This window comes from Cyprinodon tularosa, unplaced genomic scaffold (genome assembly GCF_016077235.1).
Source record: "Cyprinodon tularosa strain WSP-4 unplaced genomic scaffold, ASM1607723v1 ctg509, whole genome shotgun sequence".
In the NCBI taxonomy this organism is placed as follows: Eukaryota; Metazoa; Chordata; class Actinopteri; order Cyprinodontiformes; family Cyprinodontidae; genus Cyprinodon; species Cyprinodon tularosa.
In genome coordinates, this window is record NW_024039240.1 from 612,124 (window position 1) to 630,259 (window position 18,136).

At 35.5% G+C, this 18,136-nt stretch overlaps 2 protein-coding genes across 3 annotated transcripts; both read left to right on the top strand.

Annotated features, from left to right (window-relative positions):
- The first annotated feature begins 42 nt into the window (after nucleotides 1-42).
- On the top strand, nucleotides 43-4,545 carry vps28 (VPS28 subunit of ESCRT-I). Its single transcript, XM_038303233.1, has 10 exons — nucleotides 43-134; nucleotides 1,218-1,281; nucleotides 1,386-1,414; nucleotides 1,577-1,614; nucleotides 1,698-1,787; nucleotides 1,868-1,973; nucleotides 2,076-2,177; nucleotides 2,283-2,336; nucleotides 2,426-2,517; nucleotides 3,648-4,545. Exons 2-10 carry the CDS (start codon nucleotides 1,242-1,244, stop codon nucleotides 3,766-3,768), a joined length of 672 nt encoding a protein of 223 aa, XP_038159161.1. The 5' UTR covers nucleotides 43-134; nucleotides 1,218-1,241; the 3' UTR covers nucleotides 3,769-4,545.
- A 1,225-nt stretch (nucleotides 4,546-5,770) lies between these two features.
- On the top strand, nucleotides 5,771-17,605 carry mapk15 (mitogen-activated protein kinase 15). Of its 2 annotated transcripts, none has more exons than XM_038303222.1 (15): nucleotides 5,771-5,955; nucleotides 6,089-6,252; nucleotides 7,974-8,072; nucleotides 8,350-8,379; nucleotides 8,738-8,828; nucleotides 10,036-10,166; nucleotides 10,302-10,465; nucleotides 11,836-11,975; nucleotides 12,053-12,110; nucleotides 13,292-13,429; nucleotides 14,374-14,479; nucleotides 14,570-14,870; nucleotides 15,020-15,132; nucleotides 15,301-15,453; nucleotides 16,965-17,605. In XM_038303222.1, exons 2-15 carry the CDS (start codon nucleotides 6,163-6,165, stop codon nucleotides 17,157-17,159), a joined length of 1,809 nt encoding a protein of 602 aa, XP_038159150.1. In that variant the 5' UTR covers nucleotides 5,771-5,955; nucleotides 6,089-6,162; the 3' UTR covers nucleotides 17,160-17,605. The 2 variants fall into 2 exon arrangements, with proteins under 2 accessions (XP_038159150.1, XP_038159151.1); XM_038303223.1 differs by having other exon boundaries at nucleotides 15,020-15,129.
- The last annotated feature ends 531 nt before the right edge of the window (nucleotides 17,606-18,136 follow it).

Here is an 18,136-nt window from a genome sequence, read left to right on the forward strand (position 1 = left end):
ATATCATTTAAAGTTTAGATATAAAATACATACTTCTAGAGATTTTCTTACAGGCGCGATGGCCACCAATTACTTTGACGTAAGCCAGTCCTCGCCTCGGGGTGTGTTTACATCGATAGCATTTTACTAAACCGGTGAGTGAAGTTAGTATATTTTTGTCTTTATTAAGCTTTTTATTTGGTATAAACACATATTTCGAAGTTGAAATGTTTTTTTTTAACCATCATACGCGTTTTTATATGCTGTTTGATGATTAAAAGCAGTTAAGTCTCGGAGCTAGAGCTCACAAGTACATTAAGGAAGTGCTAACGAGTTAGCTTCGACTGTTTCGACGTCTAAATTAAATGTCGTTTTGTACAAAATAGATCACAAACATTAGGATAATACTTCTGTTTTATAAAGAAACAATTATATAGTTATGTCGTTTCCAGGGAATGCATTTGTCATGCTAAGATCGGTACATTTCTCTACAGTTTTTCGCCAGGCCAAGATTTGAAGATACATCCGATGAAAACCTAAAAAAAACATATTAATATAACGTTTCATAACAACTGTTATGGGTCGCTCCGTTTGTAACAAACAAACGAATGTTACAAAGACTAAAAACACATGGACACAAATTCCCTATATTTTATTATAAATCACTCATTGGTTGATAACACGGTTGAAATAGGTCAATTTTTCTAGCCAGATTTATTTCTTTATGTAGTAAGGCTTTAAAGTTTGGTTGCCAAGCCCTGTAGATAATTAATTTATTTATATAATACAGTCAAGAATCACATTGACAAAATAATTTACCTTGGTAAAATATATTACCAAAGTAAATAACACATAATATGTCATGATTTATTTTGTGTGTTAATTGACTAAAGGCTGTTCTAAAGTCGTACTTAAACTTATGGTAATCCCAGAAAATGTTTTGTTTACTTCCATTGCTTGTTGTTTAGTCTTAATAATTGGTAGGGGATTTGTTATTAACCTTATTGGAGATTGGAGTATATAATAGACGTATAGAAATAAAAAGAGAAACGTGATTTCCTAAAATGAGGGGTGTTATTTGTTTTGTGTGTAGATTGTTCAGTTTTCAACAGTTGACTAAAATTTTCTTTTAAACAACCATAAATACTAAACCTTTTGAATAAAAAAAAAAGCTGCATACAATTTATTGATTATCATTGTTTTATGTTACAATGTGAAATACAAAATATTTTTTTCAGGCCAACGTTTGATACATCGACATCATGTTTCACGGAATAGCAGGCAGCGGAGGCGTGGGGGCAGGTGAGATATAGTTCAATTAAATTTTTAATGATTTAATCAGGAATAATAAATCTGTATTTTCATTTGTAATATTTTACTCAACTTCATCAATTTTCTCTACACAGCACCAGCTAATAAACCTGAGTTGTACGAGGTAAGTTAGTTAGATTATTGCGTAAATGTGAAAGAAAAACCTTAAGAACCTGTTTTGTTTTAATGTTTTCACTTAAATTTATGAGCTTAAGACAATTTGTTTTTGTAAAGAAAAATTTGTCGTTGCAATAATAAATCGTTGACTTAACCTCTTATATTTCAGGAAGTCAAACTTTACAAAAATGCACGGGAACGAGAAAAGTAGGTGTCCCTTTAATTCAAAGTTGTTGAAGATAAGGTAAACAGATCATCTCTGTAACATTTTATCTGTGACATGTCTTAAGGTATGACAACATGGCAGAGTTGTTTGCCGTTGTAAAGACCTTGCAGGCATTGGAAAAGGCTTACATCAAAGACTGTGTATCCCCCAATGAGTAAGACACTCCACTCAAGCTTAACACATTTATCTTTCTCTACATCTGTATGTGTTGGTAATCTTGGGATTTTGATTTAGGTACACAGCTGCATGCTCCAGACTCTTGGTTCAGTATAAAGCTGCTTTCAAACAGGTCCAAGGCTCTGATGTGGGGTCCATTGATGAATTTTGCAGGAAATACAGAGTAAGTAGACGTCTTTGATTATTTTTGACTCCTTTTTAACTGTTACTTGATTTAGAAGTTTTCCAACTTAGATTTAACTCTAATTGTAATTTATTGATTTAGCTCGACTGCCCTCTTGCAATGGAGAGGATTAAGGAGGATCGGCCAATTACCATCAAAGACGACAAGGGCAACCAGAACCGTTGTATCGCAGATATAGTTTCTGTATGTCTTTAGCATGATCAATGTATCGGATTTTCGGACATTTCCCTAGTAATTTATTTGTTATTGTCTGTCTCCTTTAACTGTTCTATCATCTTTTAAACTTAGCTCTTCATCACTGTTATGGACAAGCTGAGACTTGAGATCAGAGCCATGGATGAGGTACTTCTGACTTAATATACTCATACCTACATGCTATGAGACGTTCAAAAGTGGAAATTAGTTTACTGTGGTTATTTATCTTGCTACAGATCCAACCAGACCTGAGAGAGCTGATGGAAACCATGAATAGGATGAGCAACATGCCTCCAGACTCAGAGGCTAAGGACAAAGTGAATCTCTGGTAAGGTTCAGTGAGGATTATTGATACAGCCATTGGCTCCTATGGCAGTTAACGGTCATCTGTCAATCAAATTTTCTCGGTCATAGCATCTTGATTCATATGTTACACCTAATATACGCAACGGTTGAAGTAGGAAATAAAAATCAATTCACTTTACCATAGAGTTACCTCCCCAGTGTTCACGGGGATGGACGTCTGTGTCTTCGGCAGGCGTAGAGCTAACAGAACTGGCAGCGTTGCGAGGCAAGGGCTCAAACGTGTATGGCTGTAAGCCTTCTACACCAAACCAAGCTTCTGCCACCCCGGCGTCCTCTTCCACAACATGTTCGTCCCCGCTTTCCTCCTCTAAATAAAAAATGTATGGCGGAGGAGACTCATCCACGACCTCCGACACAAAACTTTCCTCTTGCATGTTTTCGCTGTCCATAGCATTCCTTGACAGTGACGTTGCTTAGTGCTACTTGGTCCCAATGGAAATTCCCACCGGGAACCTTCTAGCACAAAGTTGCTAACTGGTCAGCAAGGTGCTTCCGAGACACCGGCCACAACAAAACTTGCTTGCGAACCTCATGTAAAGTCAGGCATCATTCGCGAGAAATCGGAACTACAACCGTTGGAACAGCCTCTTCCCTATGACTTTAATGAAGTATTTTGAATCAACTTTTATTGTTAAATGTTTTACATGTGTAACAAAGAAATTGATAAGAAAATGTTGTACATATAGGCTCAAATATGTAAATACACTTCCTTTCATATTTGATTAAAATTTTCCGAGCAAATTTACAAGAAACCACACATTTTTCTGGCATTAACAGGCTTCCAGCATGTTCTTGGTGGCTCTTTTGACAACTTCTCTTATGAAAATTGGCAGAAATAACTTAGGACAGTTGTCTTAATAGAAAAGATATATAATTGGTCATGTTTGCATGAAAAAATCCTTCAAATAAGTCAGTAACTATGTGTGTGAACTCCTGACTGATACAGTAATTTCTATTTCTGTAAAATGTCTTGTTTTTTTAATGCATAACAAACTAGAGTGAATCGTTATGTTTTTGCTCATAATAAAGGTTTATTTTTGAATGGAGGAAGGACAGCATAAAGTGGTTGTTTTCTCTTTTACTGTCTCTCAGGTTGTCCACTCTCAGCGGTATGTCTGCCTCAGATGAGCTGGATGATAATCAGGTTCGGCAGATGCTCTTCGATTTGGAGTCGGCCTACAACGCCTTCAACCGATTCCTCCACTCCTCCTAAAACTTTTATCTGTCATAGATCTTAATTTTTAGATCTCTGGATAAGTTGAAAATAGAACGCTACTTTTCCCTGCAGGGAGTGAATAAATAGAATGATAGTTTTTCACCCACTCTGTTACCCCCTTCTTTAGGTCTACTTTCTGTTATTTTGTTAGGTTTGGATCTTTGGGATCCTCCTGCCTTGTAATGCTCCCTGATAGTGGTACATCATGCTGCCTTCTGTATCTTTCTGGCTCTGCATTTTGACCATAGCAGAGCAGTTTACAGATTTGGCAAAGCATTAACAAAGAACTGTTTTGAAAAATTTCAGCAGCCCAATACCATATAATAAGAGTATCTGTATTGTGTTTGAATACTTTTGGGTTTGTTCTGTTTGCCATTTTCATCTCATATACATATATTTTTTCATGTCAGGGCCCTCTAAAAGCATCTGCAGACTAAAAGTATTAGTCTCAGGCTGCTTCTCCTGAATCGTATCACTTCTCCAAAAAAATAATATACTATTTGTTGATTATTTAACTTCTCGTGTATTTAACTTTAGGGGGGACTTAATTATTTGATCTTTAATGTTTGTCTTACTGTAACATGTCTAATCCACATTTTATTTTGAAAGTTTTCTCACAATATAGGTTGACATCTCTGTGGAAAAACACATGTTGCTTTATAAAACATTGCAACCTTGACAACAGCATCAAGGAAAACATGTTTATGAAGATGTATCATTGTACTGTATATAGTAGTGTTGATTTTTAAATAAAAGCACCTTTGTAAAAATAAATTTAAAGTGATTCATTTTTTTATGCTGTAATGTCAATAGATGTGTTTAGAGGTTCATGGGAATATTTTACAAGTTTTTTATGACGTGAATAATGACATCACGGTGTGGAGATTACAATCATCTTGGACATCTTAAATTGAAGTACCAGTACAGTTTAAATTCTAATGAGTGCATACGCTTTAGGCATGAATCTGGCTTTCCATTTCCAGGATGCTATAAATAATCAATTTAATGTAAGCGTCTTAAATCACTTTGCATAATTCCTCCCAGATATGGAAAAAGAGAAATATTGATGTTGTTGAACAGGCCCAAATTTTAGGCATACACCATAAAAACAATTGGTATTAATGAAAGTTGGGATCATTTTTTAACCCTAATGCTGATTTGTTAATACCCTTTGAAAGCCTTTTTGATTCATTTTAGGATAGTTCACAGTTTGATACAGACAACTGAGTCCAAGTTTTAACCACAATAAATTGAATAAATGGACACTGCTCAAGAACTGACCCTCCAGTAACTACTTACAACAATTTGCGACTGACCAGGTGAAAGGAAATGTGTTTTTTTAAGGGCTTTTAAGATAGATAAGGAAACGTTTAGTCTATATAGTTACAAGAATCATGTATGGATCTTTCTAAACAAAGAAAACAGCGTATGTGACTGCTAGTTATTTTGGTAAATTTCTTTCTTAAGACATAAAAGTTTTTAACCTTTCATTGAGATTTCTGCTCGTAAAGAATCACTCACACTCAAAGAGCACAGCAGTGGTAATATGGTAGTGCCCAAAATAAAGGACTTTGGGAATTTTATACATTCTTAAACCTCTCCTCCAACGTATAATCACAAAATTCAAGATATACATAAAAAAAAATCTGTCAAGCTCTTTACCCTGGAAAAATTCTTTTTTTTCCTTTTTGTTCTAAAAACACAAAGCCATGCAGGTTTTTTTTTTGTTCTACAAACACAAAGCCATGTAGGTTTTCTTCTATGTTTTTTTGCTCTACAAACACAAAGCCATGTAGGTTTTTTTTTTTTTTTTTTTTGTTCAAAAACACAAAGACATGTAGTTGTTTTTTTGTTGTTGTTGTTTGTTTGTTTTTTGTTTTTGTTTTTTCTAAAAACACAAAGCCATGTAGTTTTTTTGTTTTGTTTTGTTTTGTTTTGTTTTTGTTGAGCTGCGGCCCCTTTAAGAACTAGACTTCAGCGTTCTTGTTACCATGACGACGAGTGGTGACCATAAAAAAACACGTAGCGGAGCAGAAACAGCCAGAGTTGACGTTAAATTATAGTAGATTATGCTAAAGCGAGACGCTTAGAGTCGCTAGCAGGAGATAAAAGCTGACTTTCTTTCTTATAGGCGGTAACCGAAGTTGTTAAAAGCAGCGTCTGAACGGACAAAAGAGTTACCAGGTAATCCCACCGTAGTTCTACACAGTGGCATTAATAAAATATACACTGGAAAACAAGCGATTGCTTTACATTTGACCCGGGCAGGCACCCCTAACCGTTTGCCATCTGTTTTTTTATTTCTTTTTTTGGCTAGATTCCCACAGGAGTAAACCAGGAGAGGGATGATGGTTTCTATGTGAAGCTCAAGTGCAGCTGGACAAACGCAAAATGAGCAAAAAGTATGAGTCGGCAGACATGTCAGAAGTGGAGGAGCATATTTCACTCAGATATGAGATCAAGAAGAGAATTGGAAAAGGGGTGAGTCTTAGAAAAATGTTTTAGGTACAATCCATATTCCTAAATAAATGATGATAAAATGATAATAAAACGGAAATTATTGAACTGGAAAAAAAATTACAGCAATGTTTCTTTTAATGCATTACAATATTTCCAGCTTTCTTTTGAGATCATGTTTAAAAACTTCCTGAGGTTCTCTAGACTTAAAATCCATGTGTTGCAAGCACGTGGTTTATTTTGTTTCTATGCAGATCATTATGTGTGTTTAAGAACAGTCTGTACAAGCCTTTGTTTTCCTTTCCAGTTGCAGACACTGGAACTAACAAGCTGGTTTCTTACCATTACCGGTCCTAAGAGATTCACAATTAGATGCTCTCTTTTCATATAGCCTGCTGGTAAATGCTGTGTGGACCTGTGCCAGCTCCTTAAACTAGATGTGGCTGTGACTCATGTTTGCAGATGACCTGTGGCGCAGCAGCTGTGTGCAATGCTTAGTGCAGCTAGAAACACTTTAACTAGATTTAGATAACACTATGCATGATATTTACAATAGCAAATAGCTATTGTACATAAATATATGATTTTCTTTCTGCAGCCATTTGTCTGACTCAAAGAGCCTCCAGTTCTGTGTGAATCTCATCACTAAAATGTGTACTTTTGCTGAAATCTCCTGTTTATATAAATCCAGAACTGTTCAAATCCAACCACAGATTCTTTAATTGATTCAAGTCTAAGTTTTGCCTCGGTCATTATGAACGTATCTGAGGTAACCCTCCTGCCCAGATGCCAGGAAGTTTCCTCTTCTTCTGTTCACCATCATGCGGATGATATATTCAGGATCACGTGTTCTCCTTGTAGCCATGAAAAGTCAATCATTGCTGTCATCTGAACAGAGTGCCGACTTATTCCTGTGTCTTATTCCTGAGAAACTGCAACAGGACTTCTTATGGTTTTACTCCAATGATAGTTTTCTTCTTAACCTTTCTCTTATTTGCAAGGCTAAATGAGACCATTAATAATGATTTTCTAGTGTTCCTCCTTATTCTTTTCACTAAAGCTTTTTTAAATCTCACTGAAAATCACAGATTATAGAGCTAATCTTAATATTGACATCACATGGATGTACTGTTTTCTTTTTTGAAGTAGTCAAAAATGTAGGGACAGAATGAAAATGCAGACCCCAATGTTTTCATCAGTGTTTTTAGTTTCCTTTCTTTTCCATTTTATAATTGTACACTACTTTGTATAGGTAGGACTTGGTGCAGGTAATATATAAAATTATTAAGCACAGATCACGACATTAAGACCCAAAAGACTTACTAAAAACAATCAGAAAAGGTAACCGAGAGTGAAAAAAGAAACACAATCAATACCAACTACTGTTTTTTGTAACAAACCATAGAACAATTTCAACAAGTTTTTTTGTCCAGGAGTCTATTTCTTTAAGTTGTGGGAAGTTTTCCTCTCCCTGACGGAGATTACAACTAGAACATAAGGTAGACTTAAAATAACATGAAGTTATTGAAGTACATATAAGTCTTCAAGTCATGAAGTACATATAAATAAACTTAAAACATTTTTAATTCAGAGTTAAAGCAACAATCAAGTCTGTTGTTTTGTCTTTCCTCATAAGCACGCATTTATTTGTTGGATACTTTATATTGAATAGAATTCCCTTTACATTAGAAAAACAAACTGAAAGGGGTGAGAAATAGCTCAACTGAATGTCCTTTCTGTTTCAGGCTTATGGTATTGTATGGAAAGCAGCTGACCGACAGACAGGGGAGACTGTAGCGGTGAAAAAAATCTTTGACGCTTTCAGGAACCGGACTGATGCTCAGGTGGGGAAAAGCAGGTTTTCGTTGTAAATAAGCAAAAAAAAAAAAAACCCACAGTACAAATCAAGTTAATATTAAAATGTTATCCTTTGGAGATGAAATCTGCTCGACTGTTCACTGTCCCAGATTAAAACTACTGACCTTGAATACAGCTGTTCTTATTAAATTCGTTTTTCACCTTTGAGGAAGACGGCTAATTATTAATTAGAGCTAGAGGCTTGTATTTACTTAGTTCATTGCTTCCTATAGTTCATGTGTGATTTTTCTTTCTCTTTTACAGCGGACATTCAGGGAAATCATGTTTCTCCAGGTAACAATCATACAGAGGTTTAAATAAACATTGAACATAAAACACTACTTTTACAATCAGTCTAACATTGTTGTGACTGATCAACACTTAGCATCCATTAGTCAACAGTTGTTTTATCATCTAATGTGATAAAAATGTTTAGTTAGTGGAATGTTTTTCATAAAAAGCCATTTGTGTATAAGTGATCATGCACTACTATACCTTCCAGTGCTGTGCATTAGTGCAGAAGTCATATAAATCTGTTGTCACTCTACCTTTTATTTGCACTGCACAGGGCTGTAGCCTCACCTGCAGGTTACTTTAGGTCAGTAATGGCTTGCTTGTGGTTCTGGTAGTAAAGATTGTAATCCTTGTGCAGGAGTTCGGCGATCACCCCAACATCATCAAGCTGTTAAATGTCATCCGAGCCCAAAATGACAAAGACATTTATCTCATTTTTGAATACATGGGTATGTATTATTAGTATGGTTCAACGTGTAGGATCAGACAAATTTCCTGAGTAAAAGTAAATCAAGCTGACTCATAGCGCTGGAGAATGTCCAATACACCTTACTTTTTTTTACACAGTTTGAAAAAGTCCGGTCAAGGATGGAAACTAAGGGCCTGACCTTCAGAAGGCCTGCATGTCTTAAAATGGGTCAATTCAGCCCACAGGGTGTGCAAACCTTTTTTGTGCATTTGCCTTCATCAAATGCAAATCTTTTTCTAATGACAAAGCTGTACAAATTCATGGGTGGGGGAAATGCTAATGTAAACATATACAAACTGCAAAACAAATATACAAGTCAACATTAATGTGTCAGCAGTTTTTGTGCATTTGTTTGTCCTGAAAGTCAGGTGTAAACTGGCACGTAAAAATATCTGCTGTCATTATTGCCACAAGGAGGCATTGGTACAATTAGAGACAACAGAGAGATTTTGTGCAATGTTAGCATATTGGGATCAATAAAGAAAAACCCTATGCCAATGGGCACAAGCTAATACAGAGATATGACGCAAAAGACAGCAAATATACATGGCGATGGGGGGCTAAAAGTGCGGATCTCCTACCAAAAGGGTTTTGCACAAAGCACAGCTATGTGTTTTAGTTTTAGTTTTGTATTTTTTACTTTTGTTCATAGGACGTTGAGCTAGGCTACGTGGTGCAAAATAAATATGTTTTAGTATTATTTTTTTCAAAAATAATAATTGTTACCTCCATCTCCATGGCTTTAAACCTCATCTTTCTCTTACTGAACTCCAAAACTGTCAGTAGATTGCACAGTCTGCTTATATTAGTGGATGGAACCAAATCAGATTGTTTGTCTAAATATTTGTGCAGCGATCTTTGGAGATCACCTGCAACATGCCCAGTTACTGCTTTTACTAAAAAAGAGATGCACATGCAATTTTGCGCCTCTTATTTGGGATCGTTTAAGATCAGACCCTAAATATTTTTCAGGTCTTTTTAAGTACATAAACACAAATACCTATGAAGGATAGCCTGGCTTGGTTTCCTGTCTTTTTGTTTTTACGATTCCTGACAACTGTTCAATCATATGTGATACATTCATATTATATATTTAAAAACCAGGACTGATCAGCAACTAGAACTGTGTCATATATATTAAAGTATTGCTGCAGGTTGATAGTTTTCCTCCTTGCTTTTTGTCTCAGATACAGACTTGCACGCTGTAATTAAGAAAGGCTCTCTTCTCAAGGATATCCACAAGCGTTATGTGATGTACCAGCTCTTCAAGGCCAACAAGTACCTCCATTCAGGAAACGTTATTCACCGAGACCAAAAAGTGAGAAACCCATGAAACATATTCACATTTCATTTTATCTAAAGTCACAGCACTATGAAACAACTTGAATGAGCAAATATCCCCATACCTAAACCTTGAAGTTACAGGATTTTTTTTTTTTTCTTAAACCTGCAGCCCTCTAACATACTCCTGGACACTGACTGCGTTGTTAAGATCTGTGACTTTGGCTTAGCCAGATCTCTCAACCAGATCCAAGAGGACAGCGGGAACCCAGCTCTAACAGAATATGTGGCTACACGCTGGTATCGGGCTCCTGAGATCCTGCTGGGATCAACAAGGTATCAGCTGTGACCAGCATCTGTTATCGCCTGCTGAAATGCATCTAGCCATTTTAATTTAACATATTTAAAGAAATAGTGTAGATTGCTGATCAAAAAATCAATACAGTATTAATGCTTAGCTTGGCAAAATATCTAAAGTCCTTCGCAAAGTTTTAACCCCTACTCTTGAATTTTGTCACATTATAACCACAAACATCAGTGTATTGTTTTTTAGATTTTATGAGACTGATAAAAAGTAGCATATAAATGTGACTGAAGACAAAAAATTCATTCAGCCCAAAGCCATTTGCCATTTAAGTTAATTATGCGTAAGCTAGTCAGGGCTGATGGGAGATCAGTGGTTACAATACATGACAACCTGCTTTTGACACGGTTTACCATCATATTCTGATAACACGTCTGAATAAATTAATAGTGATCCAGCACACAGCTCTTAACTGGTTCAGATCTTATCTGACCGACAAACTTTCTGTGTCAAAGTTGGCAACGGCACATCATCTAGGGCTTCTCTATCCTACGGGGTCCCACAAGGTTCAATTTTAGGGCCCCTTCTCATTTCTCTGTATTTGCTGCCACTTGGTTCCCTACTGAGAAGACATTGGCTTGATTTTTATTTTTATACTGATGAATGCCAAATCTATTTGCCCCTAAAGCATGGAGATGGCTTTTTTAGTGATATCTGTATTGGACTGTTTAGACGACATTAAATCCTGGCTGGCCCTGAACTTTTCAAATTTTAACTAAAAGAAAACTGAGGTGATAGTGTTTTTGGGCCTAATCGCCTTTGTGACTCCACAACTATAGACCCCATATTTTAAATCGATCGTTTCAAAGGTGGACGGTGATTTTAAATTGGGAAATTACATTAGGGAGGCTCCTTCCCTGCCAGAATTTTAAAACACAACTCAAGACTTACTTTTATTCAATGGCTTTTAAAACTGGCAGGAGTTAGTTGTTGTGAGATTGTCTATTTAGCTTTCTTATTATTGCCTTATTTTATATTTGTATGCTGTATTTTATTTTATTTTGTTGTGTTTTGCTATTTTTAGCTATTTCAGTACTTTGTTTTCTGCTGTAGCTGTTTTAAAGCACTATATAAATAAAGATGATGATGGATGTTGATGATGATGATGATGATGATGATGATCCTATCTCGAAAAGCTGTTAGCAGACCTGAAACTTGAACCTTTCTAGCAGAACAATAACTATAAACATGCAGCCTAAACTTTAATAAATTTGTTCACAGCAAAGGATGTTTAAGCAATAGAAGTTCTCAGTCAAACTCCAAATCTTAAATCTTAAGGAAAATCTGTGATGTTTACAGATGCTCTCCATCTAATCTGTATAAATTGAAATTATGTCCAAAGGTACACCAAAGGTGTGGACATGTGGAGTCTCGGGTGTATCCTGGGAGAGATGCTCCTGGGAAAAGCGCTGTTTCCTGGAACTTCAACCATCAACCAAATAGAGAAGATCATGAGTGCCATACTTCACCCCAGTCCTGAAGGTACCTGATGATGTTCAAACACCATATGCTTATCAACCTTCTTTTGGTTAATACTGAATAAAAGTCTGTAATTCCAGATATTCTGGCCATCAAGTCTGAATATGGATCCTCTGTCATCCAGAGAATGTTGCTGAAGTAAGGCTGTTACTTTGCTCTATATGTTGTAAATTACTCTGTAGAAACAATCATTTAGCAGGGCTTTATATTTCTGTGTTATCGTAAGCTTATTTATTTTTCCCACATGGATTTCAAACTGTATTCATTCTATGTAATTTTAGAATTACATTGTCTCTATGTGAGGCATCAAATTGTGGAGTACTATGCTTTAAAAAAGGATTCAGACCTCTGCAATTTTTCATTCTACATCCAAAATATACATTTCTTTTTATTAGGAGTTTTTTGTTTGAATTTTTTTTTTAACCCACAGTATTTCATGATAATACGAGAAAAAAAGACATATGGTATTAAAATCTGGAAAGGTTTGATCTTCATTTGTGTTTTTCCCTGCTATTTTATATATTTTTAGAGATGCTTCTCTCTACAAGTACAGCTGCCTATAAAGCTGCCTGAAAATGTTCACTATAAAGTTCAGTTATATTTTGTTTGTAAAAGCTGATCGTGCTGCTGGAAGGTAAAGGACTCAGCCTTTTTACACCTATAACAAAGAATTGTTCCTAAAAATGTTCAGTATTATTTGCATTGTTAATTTTTTAGCCACTAAATATGTTTTCCATGTTGGCCAAAAACTTAAAAACTGGTCTTACTTACCCAACCAAAGCCCCTTCTTCCATATGTTTGCTTCTAGACTGGCTGCAAACTACAAGCAGGGATTGTTTTGGCTTTCTTCTTGTAGGGCGTGTTGAGTTTACCACTTAGAGATGTTCAGTTTAGATTTTTCTCAACTGACCTTTGTGTCTCTATTTACCATCGTAGGGGATTTTTAAAGGCAGTAGATTACAATAGATTTTGTTCTAAAATATCTTAAAAAGGGAGCTCAATACAAATGATATTTAGGTTTTATTATTTGTTCTACTTTGTGCTAATATGTCATATGAAATACGAAAAACAATACATAAAAATTAATTGTTTTGAAAACATTTCAGCACCAGGGACTATAAAATAAGATATTAGTATTGGAGGGCAGGGTTAGAGATGTGTTGATGCAGCAGGAATTAATCTAGATCAAACATCTATCACCCAACTTTCATTTTAGTGGAACAGTTCATATTTGGATATCTCACAGTTGTTGTCATGCTTTCTGCTGCGTAATTTCTAGCAAATTTGTTTCTAAGGCTCATATGTCTGTCTCCCACAAGACCACAGGTGCGTTTGGAGGATATTCTCCAACCATCCGTTCCTCCTGATGCTCTTGACCTGCTGAAGGGTTTATTAGTTTTTAACCCAGACAAGCGTCTGACTGCTGAGCAGGCCCTTCAACACCCATACGTAGCCAGGTATTAAAACTTATCCTGTAACCACAATAGCATGATTAAGTTTTTCCACATGAAAACAATATGAGGTTATTTGCCTACTTTGATGAGTTGTGGTATATTTTAATAAAATACATTTCTAAGTATACTTATTTGTTCTATCTGATGCTGATTTGTACAGTTTTTACATCAGTTTTTGTACTTTATTAGATTTTCCAGTTTCTTCGCATTTCAGTTCCCAGTAGGCTTGTGAAAACAATATGTTTATTTACAGTGTCAGTGTGGACAATACTAATATTTTTAGCTAATATTGTTTGGTATGAATAAAAAAAAAAACACTTTTATTGCAACAATACCACTTCACAATGAATTTAATTTGCTGCACTATAGGTTTGAAGTTTTTTTTTATCCTCTTCAAAAAGAGCCTTAAACGACTTTGATTCTTGTAGCTAATTCCTTATTTCTTATGATTATTAACATCTGCATATCTCCATTGACATGCTCTCTTATCTTTCTCATTTTGAAGAGTTATATCATGTTTACATACAGGAGAAGAGTTAATAAATTTAAAGTTCATAGAAAGTTTGAAAAAGTAACATGAACTTAAACAGAAAGTGTACTTAAAAATTAAGGGGATACTAAATTAGTTAGGTTTTCTAGAAAAAAAAAAGGAATATATTTTGTCATCATTGTATTTTCCTACCGCTAAATAAATGTCTTTGAAAGTCTTAAACTTAAAAAAAATCAGTGATGTTTGGTTATAAGATTTATGTACATATAGCATAGAGTAAGTTTACAATTTAATGGAAATAAAAAGTCTATTTATTTTGAAGCTTTTTTTTTGCCCATTTATGCAAAATGGGCATTTGTTATGAATATTTTTATTGCAATAGACAGTGATATATCAATTGCATATTTTCTAAAGATGGAAATTATAATTGCTACAACAGAGTTTTCTATCTCTCCAGGTTCCATAATCCAGCCAAAGAACCAGCTCTTGGTTATGATGTAGTGCTGGCAGTGGACGATGATGTGCAATTATCTGTGGTTCAGTACCGAAACAAACTATATGAGGTGATTAACTAATTTCTGCAATAAAACAATCATCTGATATTGTTAAAGCTTATTTAATCAGTTATTAAGGTTCAGTCAACTGCTTTTCAGATGATACTTGAAAGGAGAGCGCATCAAAAGATGTTTGGGCTACCAAACAATGCTGACTGTGTAGAGAAAAAGAGTACAAGGAGTGAGAAGGTAGAGAAAAGCCCTGTAGCTGCAACATCTAATGAAGAAGGGAAACAGTCCAAAGATGAGGAAGGCGAGACCAACCATGAGTCTTTACATACTGGGGCCACTAAAGCAGAGGCTGCTAATGCATCTACTTCATCTGCTATGGAGAACACGAATGCACTAAATGAACACAGCTCAAGAAAACTGACGTATAACCCAATTACTCATGCTCCAAGTAAGTATTTTTTTTTTAGCTTTTTTACACTGTTTTTGACCAAAGATATTTCTAAAATAGTTTATAATTATTGAAAAAAATTGTATTTTTCTTGTTCCATCCCGTTGTCTCAGGGAGGAAAAGTCATACTTGTGTTTTCATCCACCCAGATGCTGCTTTTATCCGGGCCCCTCATTGTTCTGCAACCAGCAGGACCCCAGCCAGACAAGCCAGAAATGAGACTCCTATTAAACCACCAGCAGAGTGCAGCAGTGTCATGGTAGTAAGCAGCATACTTCAGCACCTTCTCCATCTAGTATTACTCCATCGTCTCTTTTATAACCCTAATTTGTTTCTGTTAAGTTTTTTTATTTTGTCTATTTTTAAGTAATGTTTTCACATAGGTTTTATCTGAGCTTTAGCCTCACTCTTCATCTTATTTTTTTCCTAGTCCATGGATCAGATTCTCCAGCGGGGTCGTTCAACTGCTGTGGTTCACAACCGCTCCTTCTCTTGGGCCTTAAACCAAACCAAAAACAACCCTCTAGTCCGTAAAGATGAGACATCTTTAGCTGCTGGGCTGCATATCTCTTCAGCTCGACTGGTAGGTTTATCATCACCTTATTATTGCTTCCAAGCTTTATCTAAGGCTGGGTTGTGGGAAATGCAGAATTTTAGAAATGCAAAATTAACTACAAAATATTCTATAAAACTTTTGTCTTAAGTGGATTGTATTGAGATTTTTTTGTGATACTAAAACAAATTAGCACATAATTGTGAAGTAGGTGGAAAAAGATATATAATTTTAGAAAAAATGTCTAACAGTTAAAACTCGGAGAAGAATCAGCTTAAATTTAGACCTCAGCGCACCACCCACCCCCACCCCCATTTTCCTAAATAACACAAAGTGCAACCATGCCTTGTTGCTTAAATTCAGTTGATATATGAAATTTTATATAGGGAAATGTATTACAGAATATATTACAGACATATTATAACTCATGGCTCAGATGACTGAGAATTTACACAGAGAAATATGTTTTTAGTTCAGTTCATTTAAAAATAGTTTCAAAGTCAGTAAATGCATTCCAGCTGATAAAGCAAATCAGAGAAGCATGTTAACTTTGGAGGAGCTGCAAAGAACCACGCCTCATTTGAGAGAATTTGAGAGAATGAAGACGGTACAACTAGTAGCTGAGCATGCAGCTTGTAACCATGGAAGCATCATTCTTCTAAAATGAAGCGAAGAAAGCTGGTCACAGTTACTTTTTTTATTAGAGCTAATGTTAATTGTTTATTAGAGCAGATGCTGATCAATTCTAACAGCTGAAGGGAGAAGGGATCTGTGGGAACACTCATTGGTGCACCTAGGGTGCAGCCGTTTCTACTAGACTAGGAATGGCAACACAAAAATGTCATTAAAACTACCGATGATGTGTTTTTTTTCCTATTGTTATAAGTTGGAACCTTTCAACCCTTTTTGTTTTCATATTTTCCAAAAATATCAACATGCCAAATACCAAAATATCACAAAATTATCTCATTATTTCAAAACCTAAGAAATAGAATGTTTTTTTATCTAATACAGCAAATTTGCTATAGTAGATTTTATCAAAAGAATATAAACTGCTTTTTTCAAAACACAATTTAAACTTGTGGCTCTAAACAGTTTAGATACACCTGGACTGAAGAAGGATTTGGGTTTATAAAGGGTGTAGATCCCTGGTATAGATTAAACAGTTCATACCTTAATCTAACTGGGAATTTATGGCAATAACTTTTTTCAAAGCAATAGTAGTTAAAAAATACTCTAGATGTCCATAGCTAGTTAAGAAGCTGTAATTACAGTAAAAAGTAGTGCAAAGTATTGGTTTAGTGGGCTGAATACATAAATATACCTTCTTTTTTAAAAGAATTTGATTAAAAATACAAATAAATCGAATACTTTCCACTTTAAGATTATGCAATATTCAGTTCCTGTCATCCCATAACACCAAATAAAACCAAGTCTTTCAAAGGTGAAAAATGTTAAAAGATCAAAAAGCCTTTGTTTCATTTTATTATTATTTTTTCCTTCCTAAACCTAATTACATGCTGCTCTGGTTTTATATGCAGAACCAGCGCCCCAGTTCTCAGGCTCGAGAGGCTCGTCCACCGCCACGGTTCAGCAAAAAAGTGTTTCAGAACAACTGTAACGTGGCTGCTGCTGGGGACCCACGGGCCAAACTAGGCAGCTATACCCAAGAATACGGCACAATCAACAAGACAGGACTGGATAATCTTATTCGCAGCTACACTCATAAACAATAGCTTTTATAATACTGCATGTTTCATAAAAGGAGCATGTATTTGGACACACAACAAAGATGGCTTTGATCCTCTTGTTATGACAGGAAGACATCTAGCTTGACAACAGGTATATAATAACTTTTGAATAGTCTATGAGGATGGAATCTTAACATTTATAGTAGTAGAAGAAGCTATTAGAATTTTAACATGTAATTTTTCATTTTTTGTGGAAATGAGTGGAATATGCACCACTCTATCTATCTAAATGCAAGTTTAGCAGGAGCCAAAGGTGCTTTTTTATCTTACCTAGGTATTCCTGAAAGTCTGATTAAGTCCATTTAAAGACATACCCATCGGCAAAATGGTTTAACTTCTTAGTATGCCATCAGCTATGTGGGTTGAAGATGAGCACATAAGAACTGTAAAATATGCAAACAGATATTTTAATAAAGAATTTGCATTTGTGATTTTTTTTTTATGTTCATAACAGCAATAAACTTTCTTCTGCATGCAGAAAAACCACTACAACTGTGATCATTATGCCTAGGTCACCAGTGCATGCTTGGGTATTCCAGCTTCCTCCAGGTATTCCAGCTTCCTCCAACATGACTGTAGGGTAATTGGTATCTTTAGATTGGCCTTGGGTGTGAGTGTGTATTCATGGTTGAATTTTGTTGTCTGATGGGCTACCCTTTTTCAAAAGCATTATTTGGGGCTAGTAAACTCTGATCATACCTTCTCCTGAACAAGGATGGCAGAAAAAAAGTATTTGTATTGAACTAGCAGTTATGACAATGTCTAAAAAATGGTGGAGTGGAGCAAAATCAGACTAAATGGAGCAGTTGGAAAAAGCTGAATACCTGAGATCCATATATTTACTGTTTGTGCTTATCTGAGATGATGCTGAAATTTCCAGCTTGCCATGTGGCTGTCCAAAGGCTTTCCCCTGTTGTAGGCCCTGAAGGCGGTTCTGCAGTCAGTCCTGAAAAAAATATTTT

Bases quoted from the DNA above. Each gene is read 5' to 3' on its own strand.
- vps28 (XM_038303233.1), top strand. From the start codon at position 1,242: ATGTTTCACGGAATAGCAGGCAGCGGAGGCGTGGGGGCAG. The intron at 1,974-2,075 runs GTAAGTAGACGT...TTATTGATTTAG, and splicing joins AATTTTGCAGGAAATACAGA to CTCGACTGCCCTCTTGCAAT. The intron at 2,518-3,647 runs GTAAGGTTCAGT...ACTGTCTCTCAG, and splicing joins AAGGACAAAGTGAATCTCTG to GTTGTCCACTCTCAGCGGTA.
- mapk15 (XM_038303222.1), top strand. From the start codon at position 6,163: ATGAGCAAAAAGTATGAGTCGGCAGACATGTCAGAAGTGGAGGAGCAT. The intron at 6,253-7,973 runs GTGAGTCTTAGA...TTTCTGTTTCAG, and splicing joins AGAAGAGAATTGGAAAAGGG to GCTTATGGTATTGTATGGAA. The intron at 15,133-15,300 runs GTAAGCAGCATA...TTTTTTTCCTAG, and splicing joins AGTGCAGCAGTGTCATGGTA to TCCATGGATCAGATTCTCCA.